Here is a 20,773-nt window from a genome sequence, read left to right on the forward strand (position 1 = left end):
CGGGGGCTCCCTCCTCCCGGCTCCCTCCGCGCCTTTGTCAGGTGTTTCCAGCGCCGCCTGCCCCGGCCGGCACTGCCGGCTGCGCGGTTTATTTATCTGCCTACTTACGGATTTACTGCTCGGTCTGCGTGCCCCCCGCCGCGATAGCGGATGGGGGACTCGCGAATAAACGGCTTTCCCCACTGAATTCCTGGGAAAAGTTCCCCGGGTGCCTCGTGGGCTTCTGCCTGCCGGTGTGCTGGGAAAAAAAAAAAAAAGACAAATTTTTTTTTATATATATACACACATATGTATGTGTGTGTATTGTGTTTTTATATATTTATATAATATGTATAATTTGCCTTTTGGAGATGAAAGGTCTCCCTTTAGATAGGGTGTCTTTGGGCTGTGCTCCCTTCCCTTTAAAAGGGGAGTAGTGGTTACAGGTTTCTCAGGTGTGCTGAGGGTGAATTCACTGATAGTTGGGAAGTGATTGGGTAAAGAATGCTATTTAACCCCCGCCCCCCCCCCAAAAAAAAAGTTAGTTTGTTACCTGTAAGGAGAACTGTCTCTCTTTCCTTTTATTTTCTGTGCCTTCTCAGCTAGTGACAGTCTTTGGTATCTGAAAATGCTTGTTTGTTGACTTTGCTTTTTTTCCCCAAAACAGGTGTTTCTGTTTTCTGTGATACAGAACACAGGTGTAAAATTAAGCATCGTCAGAACCTTTCCTGCCTTGCATGAATGCTGGTGGTGAGGGAGAGGGGTGGCAGGATTAATAGCCCATGCCCTGTGTGGGTAACATTACATAAATCTTTTATTTTCCTCTTCTGAAAAGATGGAAGACTGTTTATCAAAAAAAATAGAAATCACCGTTTCGGAAGCAGAAAAACGGACTGGGAGAAATGCTATGAACATGCAAGAAACCTACACTGCTTACCTCATCGAGACAAGGTGGGTGACGAGAACTTGCTGTTGTAGGCTTGGAGGTGCCTTTCTGAACACATTCTTGCTCCTCCCCTCATAAAAATATTGAGGTGCTGTTGGTGAAAGGATTTAGTTTGTTTATGATTTTTAACATGAGATTGGTCTACACTGGAGGATCTTTTCTTGTGAAAACTTGGTGTCTGGTCTCCAGTTAAGTACTAATGCCTGTGTTGTGTAACCATATACTGTAACTCTGCACTTAAAGGTAGGAGGGAAAGTGCCTGCCTGAAAGATGTTGGTTATTTCTTGATGTGCATTGGATAAATTCATATATGTAGATATGAGCCTGTATGTGCAGGTTGTGTATCAGAACTTGTGCCTTGTGGTCTAAAATAATGGTTAGACATATTTGGTATCACAAGAAGGTAAAGAAGTTTCATGATTGATGTAACATGGACAAAGTTTACTGTTCTAGCGGTATTTGAAGCGTATGTGATGCCCACATCAAGCAAAACTCTGTGTAGATGTTCTAAGGTTAAGGTTAACTGACTGTTTCCTTTCTTCTAACTAGCTTAAATTTTCACTGGGAATTTGCTGCTTCTAGTTTTCTTCTGTTTCTGTTAGCAAGTTTAATACTACAAGTACGGCAAACACACTTGCTACCCGAAAGCTAGCTTGCTGTTTTAACTGTTGAGTAGTGAGCAAAACTTTAAAATCTTTCTTGCAAGGAGCCTTTTTAAATCTGTGTGAAATCCCATTACATTACTGTTACTCCAGTTAGGTAGGATCATGTTACGCAGCTGAAGCAAGAAGTTCCTAATCAGTCTTTATTAGGAGTTCTGTGTCTCATGTTTTTACATCAACAGTTTCAGCTTCTGGGCCTTGCCTCAGGAATGGTGGGTTGTGCAGATGAAACTCTGAAACAAAGCAATTGCATTTTTTTTGGAAGTATAGCACTTTGCAGTGCTCTGAAGAGTTTAAATTATAATGCTATCACATGTCTTCTAGTTACTGGTTAAAGGCTTCTTAACTTGTTTAACCAATTAAGTGATGCACCAGTAATCATTTCACACTGCCTGTGCTGAAGACCTGCAGGGATATGTTTATTGTATTTTGTTAAACTTTAAGAGTGAAATCCATTATAGGTACGGTGTGTTTTTTCCAAATACTGTAACTCTTTGGCAGCTGCCAAGATGTCCCTTTAAATTCTTTTACAGTTTAATGGTATTAAAGATCTCATCTTCTCACACACAAGTAATACTATTTTTTCTTGTATTGGTGTTTCTCTGTGAGAAGAGAGGAAAATTGGAGTGGTTTTTGTGTCTAGCTGCAATGTAAAGCATACTCAGGGGACATCTTTACACAGCCTCAAAACATGCTGTCTACATCTCCTCTCTCAATCATCCTTATATTACTTTAAACTCACTCCTGCTGGTCTTCCCCAGTGGTTCTCTCATAGTGGCATAGTATTTTGCTGCCCAGATTTCCTCCTCTCATTAAGATTTATTTAATTCTGTGGTCAGTGAATACCAAGACCAATTACATGTTTGTCACAGAATTATTGAAAATGTGGGTTTGTCACATCTCTAGTAAAGTAGGTTCTGTATACCTTTTGCTGAGAGGGCAAAATTTCTTGCGTAAGTATAATTGCTGGCTATTAAATGTGCTTCCCGCTGAGCCTGTAGCTGTAGGTGGGCTTCACAGCAATTTGTCTGTGGGTAATAGGATATGTTGTAGCTGAAGAATAAAACTCAATTCATAGTAATAGAAAAGGAAGACCACTTAATAATAGTTGCATTACACTTACGTGAGCTGGGGTTTCACTGTTACTGCTATCTAGGATTTAGTTACAATTTGAGTTGAAGAATTACATGCAAGTTAGTGCATAAAAGACACAAGATGGATGCAATTACAACCACTGTATACTTGTTATAGAACAGGAGCTGAGTGCCTAAATTTTGAACATGTTGGTTTCATCAGCCCTGATGAAATTGTGTTTTCAAAATGCAAGTGATGGTGTTGCTTTCTTTTCAAAATTGAAAAGACTTTTTTAGTGTTCTGTCATTTCCATGCAGCTTCTTTGATCTTTTACTTTTCATCATCTTTTTTGTGATCATTACACCTTGACTTACACTTCTTTCTTTGAGACAAAACAAACTTCACTGCTGTAGACCACAGGGCTTCAGCAAATTCCAGGGTCATGCTTCCTGAAAGCCATCTCCTTTATTCTTGGTTTACACCTTTCTGCATTAGTTTAGTACATTTTTGTGGTGAGCTGTTTCCTTTCAATTAGTCTTGAAGTCAGTTTGTTTCACAGCTTCCGTTATGCTGTGCTGATGTTTAAAAATAACTTAGCCAGCTCTTACATTCTGCCTGTGAGAACAGATGAATGCTTCCCCCTTCTTATGTGTGAAATGGCATTAAGGCAAATACTTTAATTTTAAGAACTCGTATGTAACTAAATATTCCTTCCTGAGATGTGGGTGCTCAGCAGACCAATTTTGTATAAGGGCAAATGCAGATATCCCGCACCTCACTGTAAATTTAAAGTTGCTTGTTTCTGGAAACTTAGGCAGCTGTGTCTCATACAAAACTCTCTTCGAAACTACAGGAAGAACGAAGATAGTATAAAACCCAGAATTTGGCTCCTGGTCTTGTACCTTTCATTTTTCATGACAGGGCTGAAAACTAAACAGCATGCAGATCACTTCTAGAATTGCACGCTGACGAGCTGCAATTGATTTTAATTACAGGGAGCACAGGGATGCCTTTCTTTCTTCCCCGTTCGCCTTTAAAGTAAGCAATTTGTTTCATGGTACTAGGGCACTTCCACTGAGTTAACTCTGATTTGGTCCTTGTTGGCTTTCAGATCTCTAGCCTACCTTCCTGGTCACCTGGGCTGATAAACCTTTTTGTGAGTGTGTTTTGTTTTTGTTTTCCTAAAGCCATGTTAAAAAGCAGAAAGTAACACACCTGGGCTGCATGGTAGAGGACTATATAATAGCAAGATTGCTCGTTTCCAGTCTTACTAGTCTGTACTTCCTTCAGCTGTGGTTTGATGGGGTGACTGACTACATTTTGCTTGTCACTCCCCCAGGATGGCTGGGGAAGCTCCTAATTTTATTTCTGCTTCCAGTGTTTGGGAAGCTTTCCATTAGTTGGATTAGGACATGAGGAAATGATACCTACTTCTCCTTTAAGACCTCTTGTTGCCCATCCAAAATGTAAGGAGCTCTAAGGAAAGTTTCTGTGAGAGCAATGAACCTGGAATCAGCAGCCTGCCAGGTCTCAGTTCAGTGGTGCTAATGCTGCACTACAGTACTTCAAGAGTAATCTTGAAAATCTTTGCTAAGTTTTCCTCAAGTTTCTCTTCCTGGCCTCGCGTTCCACGTTAGGCTCTCAGCCTAGGCGTGCGTTCCTGGGGAGAAGCACGGAACGAGTGTGTGCGGTCTTCTAATAACACGGCAAAATGCAGGTTTTGGTCATTGAGAGTCAGGAAGTCTTACCTGCCAAAGGAGGTATTAGGAAAAAGGGAGCAAAATCTGTGAATTTGGCATAAGCTATAGACAGAGGAGAGGCAGGAGATGAAAGAAGAGGGAACACTGTAAAGCTTGCTTTACTGCTGTTTTTTACTTGATTCATAATAAAACATAAATTATCAGCCTGCCCAGTGTAAAATGTCAAACTGTTTAGTTGACACAGTATTTAAAAAAAAAATTGTCTGTCTGTGGAAAATCTTCTGACAAGAAAGCTGTCTCTTTGTCATGCAGCTTGCCAAGTAACTTTTGGTAACTTAAGAAGTGTATGATTGCTGATTTTTGTATTCTTCTGTGTGTTCAGAGCCTAAATACAGACACCTTTTTCTAGGTAGCTAATAGAAAAAGTTGCCCAGCCCGTTTCTCTATGTAGCAGACAAAGTTCACTCTCTTTAGGGGAACGAAAGTGCCACTTGTCATACAGTGGAAGGTCAAAGGCTGAAAGCTAACTTACTGCTTCTGCAATTGAAGGAGTGATTGCTTTTATAAGGAAATAAACCCAATGTACTTCCTTTCCTCCTCCTCTAATATTTTGCAGCCATTCCTCTTTTTATTGCATTAAGAATTGTTTAATGGCTCATTTAATATAATTAGTTTTAAATGGCAAATGGGAAGAGGTTAAGTAGATGGACTAAAGTTTTCACATTGGCACTTTGAATTAAGGTAAATGAATGTGGCTTCTGGAGTAACGTAATCTTCTAATCGCTTGTGATAACATCAGTTATGAAGGTAAAAGCTGAAGGTTTCAATTTTGTCTTCTAATTTTTCTTTCAGGCAGGTTGGTTCATTCAGTGAATAACGTGCATTGTTAAAACTGTACTTAGAGGGGAAACGCATGGTTTTCCTGTCTGAAGACTGTACAAGTATTATATTGTGTTTTTAGAACCAAAACAAATTGAGAAGTTTGACTGAATGTCAACAAGTGATTATAATCTTAATTGAAACTGGTCTGCAGTGCTTGCATTTATTGGTGGAGTTCAGAATGTGGTCTAAAAAATTAGATGGTAATGAAGGTATTAAGTGTAATGAGTACCTTTGTGGATTTCTACTTCCTTTCTGGAATGGGCTTCCTGGGGAGAAATGATCTTGTAACTGGTGATATTTTATGGTCTCATAATGTAACCAGGTGGAGATGTTTTTTTGTGAGATTAAAGAAATGATTTCTCTCATCTTGCTTGCCTGTCCCAAATCCATCCGTGCAGTTTCAGCCTCCTGTTACTGTGTTTAAAAGGCAGTCATGTGGATGCTGGCTCCTAACTGAGGGCAATACAGTGCTTTCCCATCACGGCGTTGCAAAGGACTTGCTGTTCTTTCCCTTTACCCAATTCTGCAGTGTTAGGCAGTCTAGAAGGCAGAATCTAATTGTTTTTACTTTATCGAAGCCTGGGTGGGAGGGGGAGAGAAAAGTAGGTATGCCTTCATAGTAGCAAAGAGTTTTAAACTAGGATTAATAATTTTAAAATGCATTTTAAGTAATTTATTCAAATGAGTTAACGTGAGTATAAAAGGCACAGCTTCTTTTTTGGACATTGCACAGCTGCACTCCCAATACGTTGTCTTTTTTCCTCCCCGACTGCTAAAAACTGAAGTTTCATGGCCTGTTGAAAAAACGAGTAGAGTGGCTGGCACTGTTGGCAGAGGCGGCGGGGAATTCCCAGCACGGGGGAAGGAGCAGGGTGCCGCGATTGCGTGGGAGGCTCTCGCTCAGGTGCAGCTGTCCGGCTGCGCCTCCCTGCCAGGGGAAGTTGGGCAGAGAGGAACCACAAAACTTCATCCAGAGATTTCTCTGGAAGAGTGTCTGTATTTTTCTGTCACTCTCTCCCTTCACTTGTTTCCTGCTTCTCTGAGCTGCTTTTCACCCAAAACAAGAACTACGTTATACAACGGTAAAAATTAAACAGGCAACACATACGCTCTTAAGGCAGTGAGAGTAAATATATTTTAGAATAAAGGAAATAAGTATAATTTGAGAAGAGAAATAATGGTAGGCTTCTTAATACAGTGTGTTGAGGGGGTTGTATGAGGTGCTGTCTATTTAAAACAAAAAACTACACAGTCAGGTTTGGTCTTCAGGGTTCTTTAGTAGTAATTCAAGTTGCAACTTTCTCTTCAGGTTGTAAGATGAAGTTAGTATTTCGCTCCTGTGGGTTTCAAAGCTTGATTAACTTAGGTTTAGGGCAGCCTAAGCTACAGTCCCCGGATCTGCCCTGTTGGAACAAATTGATGGTAAGTCTTAGCCTGAGTCAAGTTTCTCAGCAGCTTCTTCAGTGTGGGTAGTAGGGAAGTTGTGGTGAGCGGTATGAACCGTGCTGGCGGTCTGCCCCCTTCCCTCTCAGGTTCTTGAGGCCTCTCCTGGATGTAACATCTTCAAGTAGCAGGATGTCTGAGTTTTTGATGTGGGATGGAAGTAGGTCCTTCTGCCATTATAGCTAGGCACCTTCAGAAAACTGTGGTCCTTCCCTGCTGAAGCGCCATGCTCCCGAATGACCTGTTTAAAATTTTGGTTCCTGGTTAATTTTCTACATCCCCTGCCAGGTGTGAGTGGACTGAGATGTTATTGCTCTTTTGGGATTTTCATTTTGGTTTAATAAGTGACATGTTCTTGTTAATTCTTGCAAATACACAGTTAAATGCACAGTTAAGGCTCCAGTGAGCTTTCTTTGCTGCTTCTAGTTCATAGTGAGCTCTGCCAAGCAGTCATGGAGCACTGAGGGCCTAACTTTGTATTAGAATAGCCTTCTGCCAGAAGGCTGTGGTCTCTTACAGTGACAGCTTACTGATACTAGCTGGCCTGAACTGTTGCAAGCATTAAATGGACTGCTACACTATTAAAATACATGATGATCCTATTGGTGTCTTGGCCTTCCTTCAATATTTGTAGGATGCAATGGGAACCTGGAAAAAAAGTATGTTCTCTTCTAACCTGTAGCTTATACTACAGAAGTAGAGGGTATATGGTTCATCAAACAGACCTCAATCCATAAAGTCACTTTTAAATTTATAAATACAGTCTTTATCTTTGTGGTTTCATTTTTTTTTTCCTGTTTGTAACAGAGTAATATTTCCTATGTCTTTTGCCACACTTATGGTATTAGAAATAATGACACTTTTTAAATGAAGATGTGATTCTCCTGACTGCAGGAATTGAAGTTTTAAGAAAAATACTAATAAACTTCTATGTGATAAAGCTGATTTAGCAAAGTGAGTGTATTAAGGCAGTTCAAACTATTGAAGACAAACTCCCTAACTTTATACTACTTATTTATATTACTGTTATAGTATTTGGTATGAGTGTGTTATATTAAGGCCACTTACAAATGCATACTACCAAAATTCTGGCTAGTTCTTTTCTGAATAAGTGCCCTTGAAAAGGGGAGTAGGGATGTCTGGACCAGGTATTTCCTTGAAAGATATATTTCTGTGCAGTCTTCTCCATGATGACCTCATTCTTATCATGGGGGCTTTCAAGATCATTGAGAAAGTGATAAATGTAAAATCAGACTCGCACTGCATCAGGAACTGATTGGGTTACAGGCAGAAGAGAGAACTCAGTGCACATGAAGTTGAAATGAAACAGCCAAATGAACTTACTTAGATAATTAATATGATGGAGGCAGAAAACTGTATTTGAAGTTGCCTGTGACAGCATAAACCTGTAAAATAAGCTAGCAGGGATGGAAAATAATTGGAATTAGCAGTATTTTTTTCCATAAGGGCTCACATTGACAAGAATAAAAGTAAGAATAACTTTTTAAAAAAAATAAAGTGAACTTTCCTGCTTGGAGTTTAGCTCTGGCGGTAACCTCTTAAGCCTCTGTAACTGGTGTATCTGGGATGTGTTAGGCTGCCATAAACAATCAGTGGTATATGTACATTTAGCCTGTCCCTTCATTATGAGGTAATGCAGAGAGTCTCTTAAACTTCAGTTAAAACTTAAAAGCAGTTTTACTTTTTTTTTTTTTTTTTTTTTTCCTCCCAGAAAAATCTAAGCTTGAGAGAAGTGCTTAAGCACAGCATCTGTACCAATCCCAGGGTTGCATTTGCTGTGGCCAGGAAATGTTATGCATGGGAATAACAGCCATTTATTGGTAGTGGACCAGATGCATCCCACAAATTTTTGCTTCCTCTCTTCCTTATCTAATAAAACGTCCATTATGTTACAGAGAACTCTTTGTTCTAGATCTCTAATGCTCCTGCCTTCAAAGTAAGGGTGGCTGCAGCCTGCTTTTGGGCAGTGTGTCCGCCTAGCTTGGGGTGAGTCTCCAGGGTTTTCTTGCTGGGGCATCAGCACCTGTGTCTGCCTCACAGGTGAGTCCTCATGGGATGTGGCCGGGTTCTCATGGGATTCAGGAGTTTGTTTCCTCTTCTCCATATGCATGTGTGGTTATGCAGTATGTCCTCGGACAGGGTCCACATGGATGTGTTTACGGTGGCAGTCTTGCTTCTGTGTCAGTAATAACCCATGCAGAAGTAGTACTCTTGAAACTCATGTTGCAGGTCAGTTGAACTGATTGATAGCTGCTGAAGTTGAACACAGAAGTATTTCAGAATTAGAAATCCATTTAATGAGAGAGACTGTCTTGAATGACCAGATTATCTAAAAAATCCTGCTGTGAGTTTCTCCTTTAGGACAGTCAGGTGTGTGCCTTTAGCTTTCAACAAAGCAACTAATCTTCTGGGGCATAGTAGCTTAATTCCTTATATCTGTGTTAATTTACCTCTGACTTGGTGGTAACGTGATCACTAGATACACACTTTTAACTGAAGTGTTCTTGAAATGTTTAAATTATGCAACATTCATGCGAAGAGGAATGCTGTGCTGCCTGTCAGACCAGGGCTAAGATAAGTGTACCCTCTTCAAAACAAACCATAGTTGCAGCTGCACCTTTGTCTAAATTCACTGTAATAGAGAAGAGTTCTTGGGATAAGTTTGCAGTGTGACTTAGTGACTGTCAGCAGTTTGCTGGCCTCTTTTACTTAAGTAAAAGTCTTAAACAGTTTTGATCTGCAGCAGTTTGAGTTGAATCTTTATGAATGTGTCCTTTTTTCTTCTCTTTCTCCTTGTAAATTTTTCTCCTACAACTTCAATCACCTGGAATAAATGTCATTTTCTCACAGCAGCTGTAGATATCCAGGAAAAGCTGTGCATTAATCATTTTAAAAGATTCTGATGAGGTAATTCTGTATTATATTACTTCAACCTCAAGATATAACCACACTTTTTTTTTTTTTTTTTTTTTTTTTAATTTAAACGAGAATATAGCAAGGCTGTCCCTTTCTAATGACAGATCAGGTATGGATGGCATGGATGACAAAGCCTTCTTGTATTTTGTTTAACTGTATCAAATATGTGGGGATGCTCAAGGGCAAGGTTATTTGTTTTTCAGTAAGGTTATTAGAAATCCAGCCTTGTAATTTAACAGCTTAAAATGTCAAATAATGTGCATATCACTTAGACATCTTGAACTTTACTCCAGAAAGTTGTTATGAATTCAAGAATTATGTAGCCTGAATCCTACTGGAAGAAATAACAATACCCAGCAGCATAGTATTCTAGGTATAAGTGTTTGTAATTCATAATGGACTGTGTCCAGTCAGGACAAGAAGGACACAGACATACTGGAGCAAGTCTAGCAAAGGGCCTTGAAGATGATTAAAGCATTGGAGCATCTCTCAAAAGAGGAGAGGCTGAGAGAGCTGGAGCTGGTTAGCCTGGAGAAGACAAGGCTCAGGGGGGATCTTACCAGTGAGCATAAATACCTGGTGGGTGGGAGTAAAGAAGACTGAGACAGACTTTCCCAGTGATCCCAGAAACAGGATGAGAGGCAACGAACACAAATTGAAATAAAGGAAGCTCAGTTTAAACAAACTTTTTTATGGTGAGGATGATCAAGCACTGGAGCAGGCTGCCCACAGAGGTTGTAGAGTCTCCATCTTTAGAGACATTCAAAACCCATCTGGATGCAGCTCTGAGCAACCTGCTCTAGTTGGCCCTGTTTTGGGTGGGAGGTTGGACTAGAGACCTCTAGAGGTTCCTTCTAACCTCAACTACTGTTAGATGATCTCATAGCATAGTTAATACTGTTCCACATAGATTTCAGCCAGTGCTTCCTGCATTAAGTGCTCACCTAATGTGAGAGCTAAGGTAGACATAGATACCACCGTTTTCTTTCTAAGTGCCCCATCTGAAGCCTCTCCCTGTGTGTGTATATTCTGGTATATGCCAACTGCCAAAAAGTATTATTGACCTGATGCTCATTTTAGGATATTACAAAGTACTTAGGTTGCTCTAAATGTCTTGGGTAAAGACTTTTTTCCCCAAGTGTTTTATCTCTTTCTCCCAGAAAATTCCACAATTTCTCCTTTTATAGTAACAGAAGTTCTTTTAATCTCTTGATAGGAGATGTTTGACTTAGTATTCAACAAAATGTTCAGATGCATTGCTTCTGTTGTACCTGCTTATCCTATCTTAGCTATTTTGTTAGACTACACATCCTTAGTCCTTGAACTTAGAAAGATACCAGTTTGAACAAAAGACTGGAAGTGCTTTGAAATTCACTATGCTTTCTAAAATTTCCTTTAAAAACTCTGATACTTTTAAGTTATGCTTCTAATTGTTCTAGTTGTTGCATGCAGTATAGTAAGTTTTGTGTCTAGACTGTTTTTATTGAATAGTAAGTTCCTTCTTGTAATATTCTGACTCCTTCAGCTGTTTGTGAAGTCATGCTGGCTTGCAGCCTAACACTGTTCCAAGAGTAATATGTCTGATTCTGTAGTGATGTGAACTAAACCACTTGTGTAACTATTTACTTGACTGTGACCTAATGTTTGCTTGTGGTGGGGTGAAAATGCATTGACTTTTTCTGTTCCTGGCACGTGCAGAAATTTTAAGTGTTATCACACAAAAGCTTTAAGGATTTTTCTTTTTTAAATTAAGTATGTAGAAGAAGACTAAGATATGAAATTATTTAAGTTTAGTTCAGATAGTGGGTAAGTTATGCAGTAACCATTACTGGGTAACTATTTCTAGACTCGTTATTACAATTGTACTGATGGCATGAGGGAGGGGAAGGTAGCTTAGTAACGCTCAAACTTGATGTTTTCTCTTTCAGGGCTGTCGAGTCCCAGAATGAGGGACAGTGCTCCCCGGTGGACTCCTTGTGGCGGCGTTACAGTGAATTTGAATTGCTGAGGAATTATTTGTTAGTAACTTATCCACATATTGTTGTTCCACCTTTGCCAGAAAAAAGAGTAAGGAAGTTGAGGCTGCGGCTTGCTCTGTATTGTGTTTGTTGTTTATTTACTATTAACACTCCTCTGTTTAAATAGGCTGACTTTGTTTGGCATAAGCTATCAGCAGATAATATGGATCCAGATTTTGTGGAAAGACGAAGAATTGGTTTGGAAAACTTCCTGTTGCGTGTGGCTTCACATCCTGTTCTTTGCCAGGACAACATCTTTTATTCATTTTTAACACAGGTAAAGTGGCATGCTTTCTAAATCCATTTTTTTTTAATGATTATTTCTTTAAGATAAGTCTCTTTTCCTCTTTCCTCCCAGTGACCTGTAGCTTGTTGTATGTCCAGGAGAAGGATAGACAACACCAGTAAATACAAGGTGGAAAAGGCTGTTCTGTCTGAATGCATCTAATAGCCCACTGCAGTTGGCTTTGCGGTGTACCTTTGAGGGTTTTTTTTCAGCCTCGTTGTAAGGCTTCTAAGAGGGAGCTTCTGCCTCTCTGGCACAGCATTTTGAGAAATCTAATGTAAATTGGTTGGGAAAGATTTCCTAGTGCTAAACCTGAAATAGTTAGCACGCTATCCTGCTGGCTGCAGAGAGAGTACTGGCTTCCAATTTGCTTTTGGGATGCACCTGGTTTCTGTAGCTTTGTGATTTGAATCATGATCCATTCATACTTTATTCTAAAAGTTGTGATCCACTTGTCTGCCAAAGCATTGCATTCTGCCGATATCAGTTTTGGAAGATGCTGGGCACTTCTTTGTGTTCTAGGCTTTTACCAGAGATTCCCAAATAGCTAGTTGAGCAGATATGTTTATACTAGTGCAGTATAGTGTGCGGATGAACCAGTTTGGGTCCTGAAAGCCATGGAGAAATGGCTACTATGTGTGAAGAGGGTGAGTGTTTGTGCACTGTAAACTGAACACACCAGAGTCATTGCCTGTATGTTCTTGCTTGCCTTCTAAATGTAAAAGTGGGAGTCATAATCTTCCTACTGTGTGAGTGAAACTGAACTTCTCTCATTGCCTTATGCCTGCAGTAGAATGCCTGTTGTTAGCCCACAGAAGTTCCCTGAAGAAGGGATGGCTAACAGGGTAAATTTGTTTCCTTCTAGACTAATACTTAGGTTTGCCTGTGCCTTCTTTAAATTGCTGTGCGAAACTTTACACCCCCTGGCCAAGTTCACTGCCTGTTAACTTACAGCCCTCTGAGCTAACTCATGAAAATAATTTGCTTCTGGCTATTTCAAAGAAAGTTTTGAACCATTCTTCTGTAAATACGTAATAGGAAGCAATCATCTTGACCACTTGGAAACAAGTTAGCTAAGGCATTAGAACATTCTGCCTCGAGCTGCAAATGTCCTTGGAGCTGCTGATAATGTAATAGTCAGTAGATGACAATTACTCCTCTTTCTGGAGAACAGAACTAGTTCTTTAGGCAAAGCTGTGACTGCCTCAGCTGATAGAATGGGGCAGTTGAGCTCACTGACACATGGTGAAGAGGAGAAAGTTTCTGGGGGAGGCTAGTGTGTAAGCAGAACTTAATGATGTGTTATTCTGAGCCCAGATTCCCCAAATGAGATGGGGAGGGTGAGAGAGACTGAACCCAAGTTTAGTGGAGAATCTGTTCTTCCAGCTCTGATGTTCTGATATGATGACCTGCAAAAGCTGTTGCACTCTTTGATCACTCTAACAGTACCTTCTTTGCCTGTATTTTTAGGAAGGTGGATGGAAAGAAATGGTGAATGAGACTGGATTTCAGTTAAAGGTAATTACCATAAGTGTTTGTCTGGTGACTGCTGTGACACAGAAGTACTCTTAACAAACATGTTTGAAGCTATTCACAAAAGGCTGTTTGCCCTTAGAATGAGTAAAAGGCATTACATATGTATGCTTAATAATTACAAATCCAGTGGTGTTCTTAGCATGTAATAGGTAAGACTTCAGTTGTTCAGTTCTGTAGCAGGTTTGTAAATCTGTGTGTAAGTTGGATGCTCAGCTTTGTAATTCTGTTAATGTAGAATTCTGCTCTTTATGGGCTGTAAAGCTAATGACCTTGAGCTTATAGCCATGCCTTCACATGTTGTCAGTTTTAGGTTATGACCACTTTAAAGACTGATGCCAAATTTAACCTGGAAAGAGATAGAAGATACCAAAAAAGAAGCAAAGGTGTTGGGATTGTAGGACTTTTCTACTAGGATAGGTTGCTGAAAGGAAGTAAGCGGGAGTTGGTGCCCCTTAACTGTGTAATGGGGACATGTCTTGAAGTAGTACTGTCCACAGTACAGTCTGAGAGGCTGATAGACTGCTGGGCTGTGTCCGGAAATATTTCTGCATGTCGTGCATTGGCGTGAGCTTTTTCGTCTTTGTAACCTGATTGACTTTTACGAAATCACAACTGAAGATAGTTGGATTACAAAGAAAGTCCCTTTATTTTGAATAGTGAGAGCTGGAAAAAATCCCTGGTGCCCTTATCCCCAGTGTCCAAAGGGCTAAAACGCTTAACGTTGGTAACTTAAGTTGACGTGAATTCTCTCATCGTGGTAGGGGATGCATCTTGGTAATATCTGTAATGCAAAAACATGAAGCTGTCAAGCTGACTGTATTTTCCTAGCCCTCATATCTTTGTTTTGGTTACACTTACGAGTTCAAAATGTTTGTATTGTCAGCGTATGTTCAGGAGTGCACACTGCGTGGGAGTGAGTGAGAGAAGACTCAGCAAAATGTTGAGAATAATTGGTTACCTGAAACCATATTGTAGGTTGAATGTGAGATGAGCTAAGTCCTGTTTTCCTTCTGGATTTGAGTGTGTGTATGATTTCCCTTTTACAGTTACTGTTTCCCTGAAGGAAAATAACTTTTTGTAAAATCCTGGGGAAAAGCATCTTTCCTTTATTTGATGTCTGAAGTATAAAACTCTCAGGTTGTTTGGTTATTTAGCATTACACTGGAGGGCAGACATATAAATGGTTCATCTCATGACTAAGACTAGAATCAGACCACTGGCTTATTAAGTGCTACCGTTGTTTCTGCGGATGATGCATTAAAACAGGATGTATCTTTTGTCCCAAAGGGTTCGAACTAGGCTAACTTAACTTTAAACTAGGCATTAATGTGGTATAGTTAAGCACATTACAATTAAATGTTGGTGTTGGAGGCTTTGTTTACTCTGCCAGCTGTATCATTAAATCATGCCTTTCGTGCTCTACCCCAACACTTAGTTTTATTCTTTAAATGGTTTGTCTCTTGAACCTTTCCTTTAGGAAGGAGAAGTTAGTGGAAATTTCCACCACCACCACCCTCTGCACCTGGCAGATACCATCTTAGACTTCAGTGTTGGAACTACACCTTGAGAGGCATTTCTCTGCCATGTTTATAAGCCTTTACCCTGCTACTGAGCACAGAGCCAGTTTACTTTAGTTTTCTTAAACGATTATGGGATCGCAGTAAGGATTAACTGTCTGGAAGCTCCTTGATTGTATTTCATATGGGGAATTCAACTCAAATGCTCATGCATATTAGTCTTAAGTTTAAGGCTGGGCAGACGTTTTTCTAACTTCATGACTTTGGTACAAATGTTCAAAAGTGGTATGCGGGAGTTACTGTGCTGCTAATGGCAAAAAGGGAATAACCCTACTCAGATTATTGTACACTGGCAAAATCTTGTTTACGGCCTGACAGTGCTCTTATACTTACTGAATTTTTCAGACCATTCCATGTGTATGTTTAAAAAAAAAAAAAAAAAGGGGGGGGGGGGAATGCAGAAATGTGCTCTCATATCTGAGCCTGTTGACTTTGTCCCAAGGAGTTTACAAGGCTTTGATGCCTGTCATTTGAATATATAGTCTTGTAAAAAAACTACCTGGGGGGGGTAGGAGGACTCCGATAATGTTGGTGTGACTGTGTGGCATTTGTTCTGAAAGAGAATATGTGAGGAGTAGCCCCAGGTGGATCTGAACTATCTGTAATCTAAATTGCAAGTATAACATGTGGAGATAGAGCAGTAAAGGTGCAAGCGTAGGCCATGCAACGCAAAGCCTGGGTTGGGAGCTGAAGTTACTGCAGCGTTTTGTGTTCTTGTGTGATCTTGATTGCGCTTCCCCATGCTGCATCAGTCTTCCCTTTCTAAGGTATTCTTAGAGGAGAGCTGCGCTTAGCTGTGACGCTGAACCTGTTTTCTTCCAATATCAGTCAGCCTTTATCTTGCGGGTTTTATTCGCTTACCTATCAGTTTGTGGGTTTTGTCTTGATCGTTTGCTGGAAGGAGGACAGCTATAGTTAGCAAGCTGCAGTTTTGATACAGGACCACGTTGGTGTAGAAAACTTGTATAAGTAGCTGTCATTCTAGTTGCAAGGATGAAACTGCTCTTCCCTGAACTTATTTGCAGGGCACATGCGGCAGTATCCATGGAAGTGGTTCCAGGTGAGAGGAACTTGCATTGGTGTATTCAACAATGGATATCTTCTGCTTGGGGCCAGTGCAGTGGGAGGTGGAACAGCCTCAGACAGTGCCTGTCTCATCAGTAGAAGCTACTGAGAGGACCTTGAAGGAAGGACTCCATTCTTGCCCTGGGAGGACAGACACAGTGTTCAGTTCACTGTAAAATTCAAAATAGCTCTTCAAACTCTGAGATAGCTATAATGCTGCCCAAAATATTTCTCTGGCACATAGCAGTGCTAACAAGTACTGCTGGACTAACTTGCTGCTAACAGTTATGGCACGGAAGTCATGCACAGTCCATTAGCTAAAACAGGGCACTGTAGCAGAGCTTGAACACATCACAAAATGTATTCTTTATTACTCCTTCGCTGCAAAGAAAGATGTTTGAGCAGAAATAATCTCTAGCCATTTGACCTCTGAGCTGGAGCTCTCATGTGGTATAGAGGAGACCTGAGTAAGTGCTCTGGGGGAAAGATGCTAGGCATAAGATGCCAGAAAGAAAAAGTTGTGATTATCTGGGACTTCTGTGGACTAGTGTGGGTTACCTTATTTGCATTGGTGTGTTCTTAAGAGTAAGTACCTGTTGCTTAATTTTTAATGTTAAATTAAACTGAAATTTTTGAAAGAGGTTCCAGACTGCTGTTGCAGACATTGGTAAGCCAACATTTCAAGAAGTAAAGTAGCTGATTACCTTTTTAATTAGGTATTGAACTTTCTTCTGTAAAGACTTCATATATGCTATATTTTAGAAGAGAACATTGCATTAAAACAGCTCTATTCTGATATACAAATTATATGTTTTCTCCAAAGCAACTCATAAAATAAGAGAACACCATATATGAGAGTTTGATTTCACTGGGGAACTGTTCCTAGTAATAAAGAGCATATAGAGGTCACTCTACCACTGGTTTTATTTGGTTTGAAAAATATAAAATAGTTTGTCCATATGGTCTTCTGTTACCTAATTGCATCATCTCAAAAGAATGTAGGGTTGTGAATCTTAACTCTGTGATTTGTGTAACATTTTTGGAGGAGACTATTTTTGTGCGATTCAGGATTATACTAGCTTAATGTTAGTGGATATTGTTTACATCCTAGTTTACAAAAATAGCTTAATTTTCTACTTTTTATTCAAAAAACTGACATGCAGGGCAGGTAGTGTCAGACTTACTCAATGTTTGAAGATTTAAATATGCCGAGAAGGCAGGAGTTTTTTTTTCTAATGGTGCTGCAAGAAGGCTGAGGTTTTTGTCACTGGAATTTAATTGCATTAAATTAACAAAGCTTTTTTTCCCCTTTTTCAGGCAGATTCCAGATTAAAAGCTCTTAATGCAACATTCAGAGTGAAAAACCCAGACAAGTAAGATTCCACATCCTTCCTCCCTCCCTTTCCCCTTTTCAGTTACAAATGTAACATCAGATGACAGAATATTCTATCTCCTTAGAATAAATTCAGAAAAGAAAAATGATCTTTCTGCACTTGAAATCTTAACAGAAGTCCACTAAGGAGATAGTATGAAGAGGCTTGAATCCTGTTTCTTAGAGGAGCAGGAAACCTTCAGAAAAATGCCATCACTTAATGCATAATGAGTCTTTCCTTTTAGCTAGATTAAAAGAGGGGGAGAAAAACCAATAGAAGAATAACCCCTTAGCATTTGTTTGCAAAGAAACCTTTCCAAACGTGAACAGAATGCAGACTGATAGTAGGTCTTTCCAAAAATCTGCTAGCGTACAATTCTGGATGCACACACCCTGGTGTTGCAGTTCATAGTTCTCTTCAAGCTGCCAATTTTCACAGATGCTTTTGGAAATCCTGAGGTCAGTTCAGCTCTGTTACAGTTTAGGAAGCTCTGAGACAAGCACTAGGGCGATCTGCTGGATTAAAAAACTAGCAGAAGTATAAAGTGTGCAGCAGGAGGTTCATCACACTCTAGGTGATGTGAGGAGGGTAAAATAGCAGACAGTTCCTGTTTTTGCAATAGTTAGAAACATTCGTATGCAGGAATGACATTGAGAGATGTTGCTGTTCCCCATGTATAGCAATAAAGACAGGTGAAGGGCCCTCCTGGGTTCATCTGTTGTCTGATAGTGGCAATAGGAGATGCTATTTAGGGGGAGCATGTGTGTGACTGTTTTCTGTTGTCCATTCCCTGGTACTTCCGCAGCATCCTTGGATGTTGTATTAAGGATGTTAGAGGGCATGTGCGTTTCTGATGCTTCTAGTATCTGTTTATCGACTTACTTGTGAATTGGTCCCATCCCTTTTTTTTTTTTTTTTTTTTTTGAACCTGCTGACAATGTCTGCTGTTGCAGCCTTCTTGGGCAACAAGGGGGCTTGTTGCTGGAGAGTAATGCAAATGATAACCTCAGTGAACGAGATCAAAAGACAACAATTCTCTTAGCATCTACAGGTGAAACTGCCCCCTTGTTTGGATGTTTCATCCTCTATCTTCTTCCTAGTCTGTGACTAGTAGGAGTTAGCTTTTCTTGCTTTCATGTCAGGGAAACTCTGCCAGCTGTCTGCATGTGGGTGTGGATGGGAAAGACTGGGTAAGGCTGAGATACTGTTATCTTTTGAGGCAATGAGGTAACAGTGTTTGGGGAAAAGAAAGCTGTTGTGATAAGTGGCCTGGTAAGAAGCACAGAAAGACTTAATACAAGGAAAATATGTGGAAGGTACTTGTAGCAAAAACAATGTCTGAGTATTTAATTCAGGCTTGACAATACTTAAGAGATATGGCACATCTTCCTAGTGTATTCTGCCACCTACATAGCTTTTAAATTGAACTTCTGGTTACAGTGGCAAGCTGTGTTTTATGAATTGTTTAATAACTGACGAGCATAATTTGTGTTTGTTTATGTTGGGAGAGCCTTTTGGTATAGTGTGTGTGGGTCTGACGGGAGAAAGCGCTTTGCTCTGCCTAGCGCACCCACACTGGGGTGGGCTGCCTTGAGTCTAACGCCTTTTCCCCTCTGCATCGGCTTGGGTGCTCCTATGACTGTGTGCTAAGTGGTAGGTAAGCTAACCTTGCCGAACCCAAACAAGCCAAAAAGATCACTGCTGTGTGGAGTGTGGACTTCTGGGTAAATTTGGTTTCCTAAACCAGGAAGGGTTGAGGTGAAGGACTTCTGCAATCCTCCCTCCAGACTGTCTTGCACTGGTGTGCAGCTGTACCTTTTAGTTTAAAGCAGTGTTAGGGACTTCAGGCAGTGGAAACGATGCTACTCTAGTAGCTTAAACTTAGCCTGGAAACAAAACCTCTTCCTTTGGGATACAATTAATATCTTTTCTAATGGAATTACATGGCAATTGCATTGCTGCATTCAGGTACTTAGGTGAATTTGTAGTCCTGCTCCTACTGGCCTCTCTGATTCAGTCTCGTGACATCCATCCTCTTGTTCTCTGTGTTTTGAATCAAAACAATAGCCTTCCTCCTGGTGAAAGGTTCCTTTAGAAAACACTCAGCCCTTTTCTAAGGCAAAATTAAAAACAAAACTCTCCTTTTCTGTCTGGTTGCTCCCAGAAGTGGCTTGTTCTTTTTAGAACAGTTCTATTCTTGTGATTTCTTCTCCCATAGAACAGGAAGATGGTACTGTCCCCTCGGCTCTAGGGCTGAATAAAATGCACAAAGTCACTTCTTTTGAAATGCTATCTTCTGAAAATGAAATCTTCTTCTTCGCCATTATCATAAAAGATACTTTCCAGAAGAAACCTGGCAGTGTCCCTACAGAAATCTCACTTGATCTGTTCTTCATTTGCATTTGAAGTTCTACTGAATAGCTCAAACTTCTTAAATATCTAGACTGTTGGTAATGTTGCAGAACCAGTGCAACCGAGGGGAAAGAACTGGGCTTGTTTCAGTTATTCTGAGTGCCAGAACTGTGTCTTGCCTCGCAACTTCTACTTCTGTGGTGCATTGGAAAGTAAACATCCTTCTACGTGCCTCTCTGAACTTGATTTGGAAAATTATTTCATAATTGAGTATTTTTCCTTACATGAGCATTCAGCAGGACTTGAGCAGATACTTGAAATAAACCTTTGATCTGCGACATCTCCAGTCTCTTGTAATAAGTTTTTTTTTTTTTTTTTTTTAGAAAAACTCCCTTTTTAAAAAAAATTCTCAGCCTTCTTCACCAAAGATTAGGAAAAAGTGGCATCATTTTTGTTTATGCTTTTCTGAGACAATAAAATGAAGACAGCTTGGTTCTAAAATGATCTTTGATGGAGGAGGAATTGGCATGGACAAAGATAGCATCTTGGACTTGAGCAGCGGTATGAAAGTTCTTGGTTTCTGAAGCTTGCCTTCAGGGAGTAAGGCATTCCTAAAAGCTTTCTTGCCACAAAACAGGATAAATAAAATTTTTCATTATAAATTTTTGGAGTGGAAAGGGGAGTCTTCCTGAACTGAAGGCAGGCTCTTTAATCTTTTGTTTTAAGTTCAATTATTTCAAATATCTTCGCTGTTTGTGTCTGCAGCTGCCTGACATGCTGCCCTTGTGCATATTTTATAAAGTGTAAACTGAAAAGATTATTCTCTAAACCCCACTGTGCAGATCAATGCCTATATTTTTCTCATACAGTTTCTCTGCTGGCTTTTAATTTTTTTTATATACTTACACCCTGCACGTGTCATACTCTTATAGAATATGCTCCT

The 20,773-nt window shown here is 40.0% G+C and overlaps 1 protein-coding gene across 1 annotated transcript in view; it reads left to right on the forward strand.

Moving 5' to 3' along the window:
* SNX4 (sorting nexin 4) overlaps positions 1-20,773 on the forward strand; it is a 35,978-nt gene that overhangs the window by 385 nt on the left and 14,820 nt on the right. Inside the window, 5 exon segments of the mRNA XM_064514669.1 lie at positions 815-930; positions 11,552-11,690; positions 11,769-11,918; positions 13,398-13,445; positions 17,423-17,478. Of these exon segments, the coding sequence (XP_064370739.1) occupies positions 815-930; positions 11,552-11,690; positions 11,769-11,918; positions 13,398-13,445; positions 17,423-17,478 (509 nt within the window).

Source organism: Dromaius novaehollandiae, chromosome 7 (assembly GCF_036370855.1).
Source record: "Dromaius novaehollandiae isolate bDroNov1 chromosome 7, bDroNov1.hap1, whole genome shotgun sequence".
NCBI lineage: Eukaryota > Metazoa > Chordata > Aves > Casuariiformes > Dromaiidae > Dromaius > Dromaius novaehollandiae.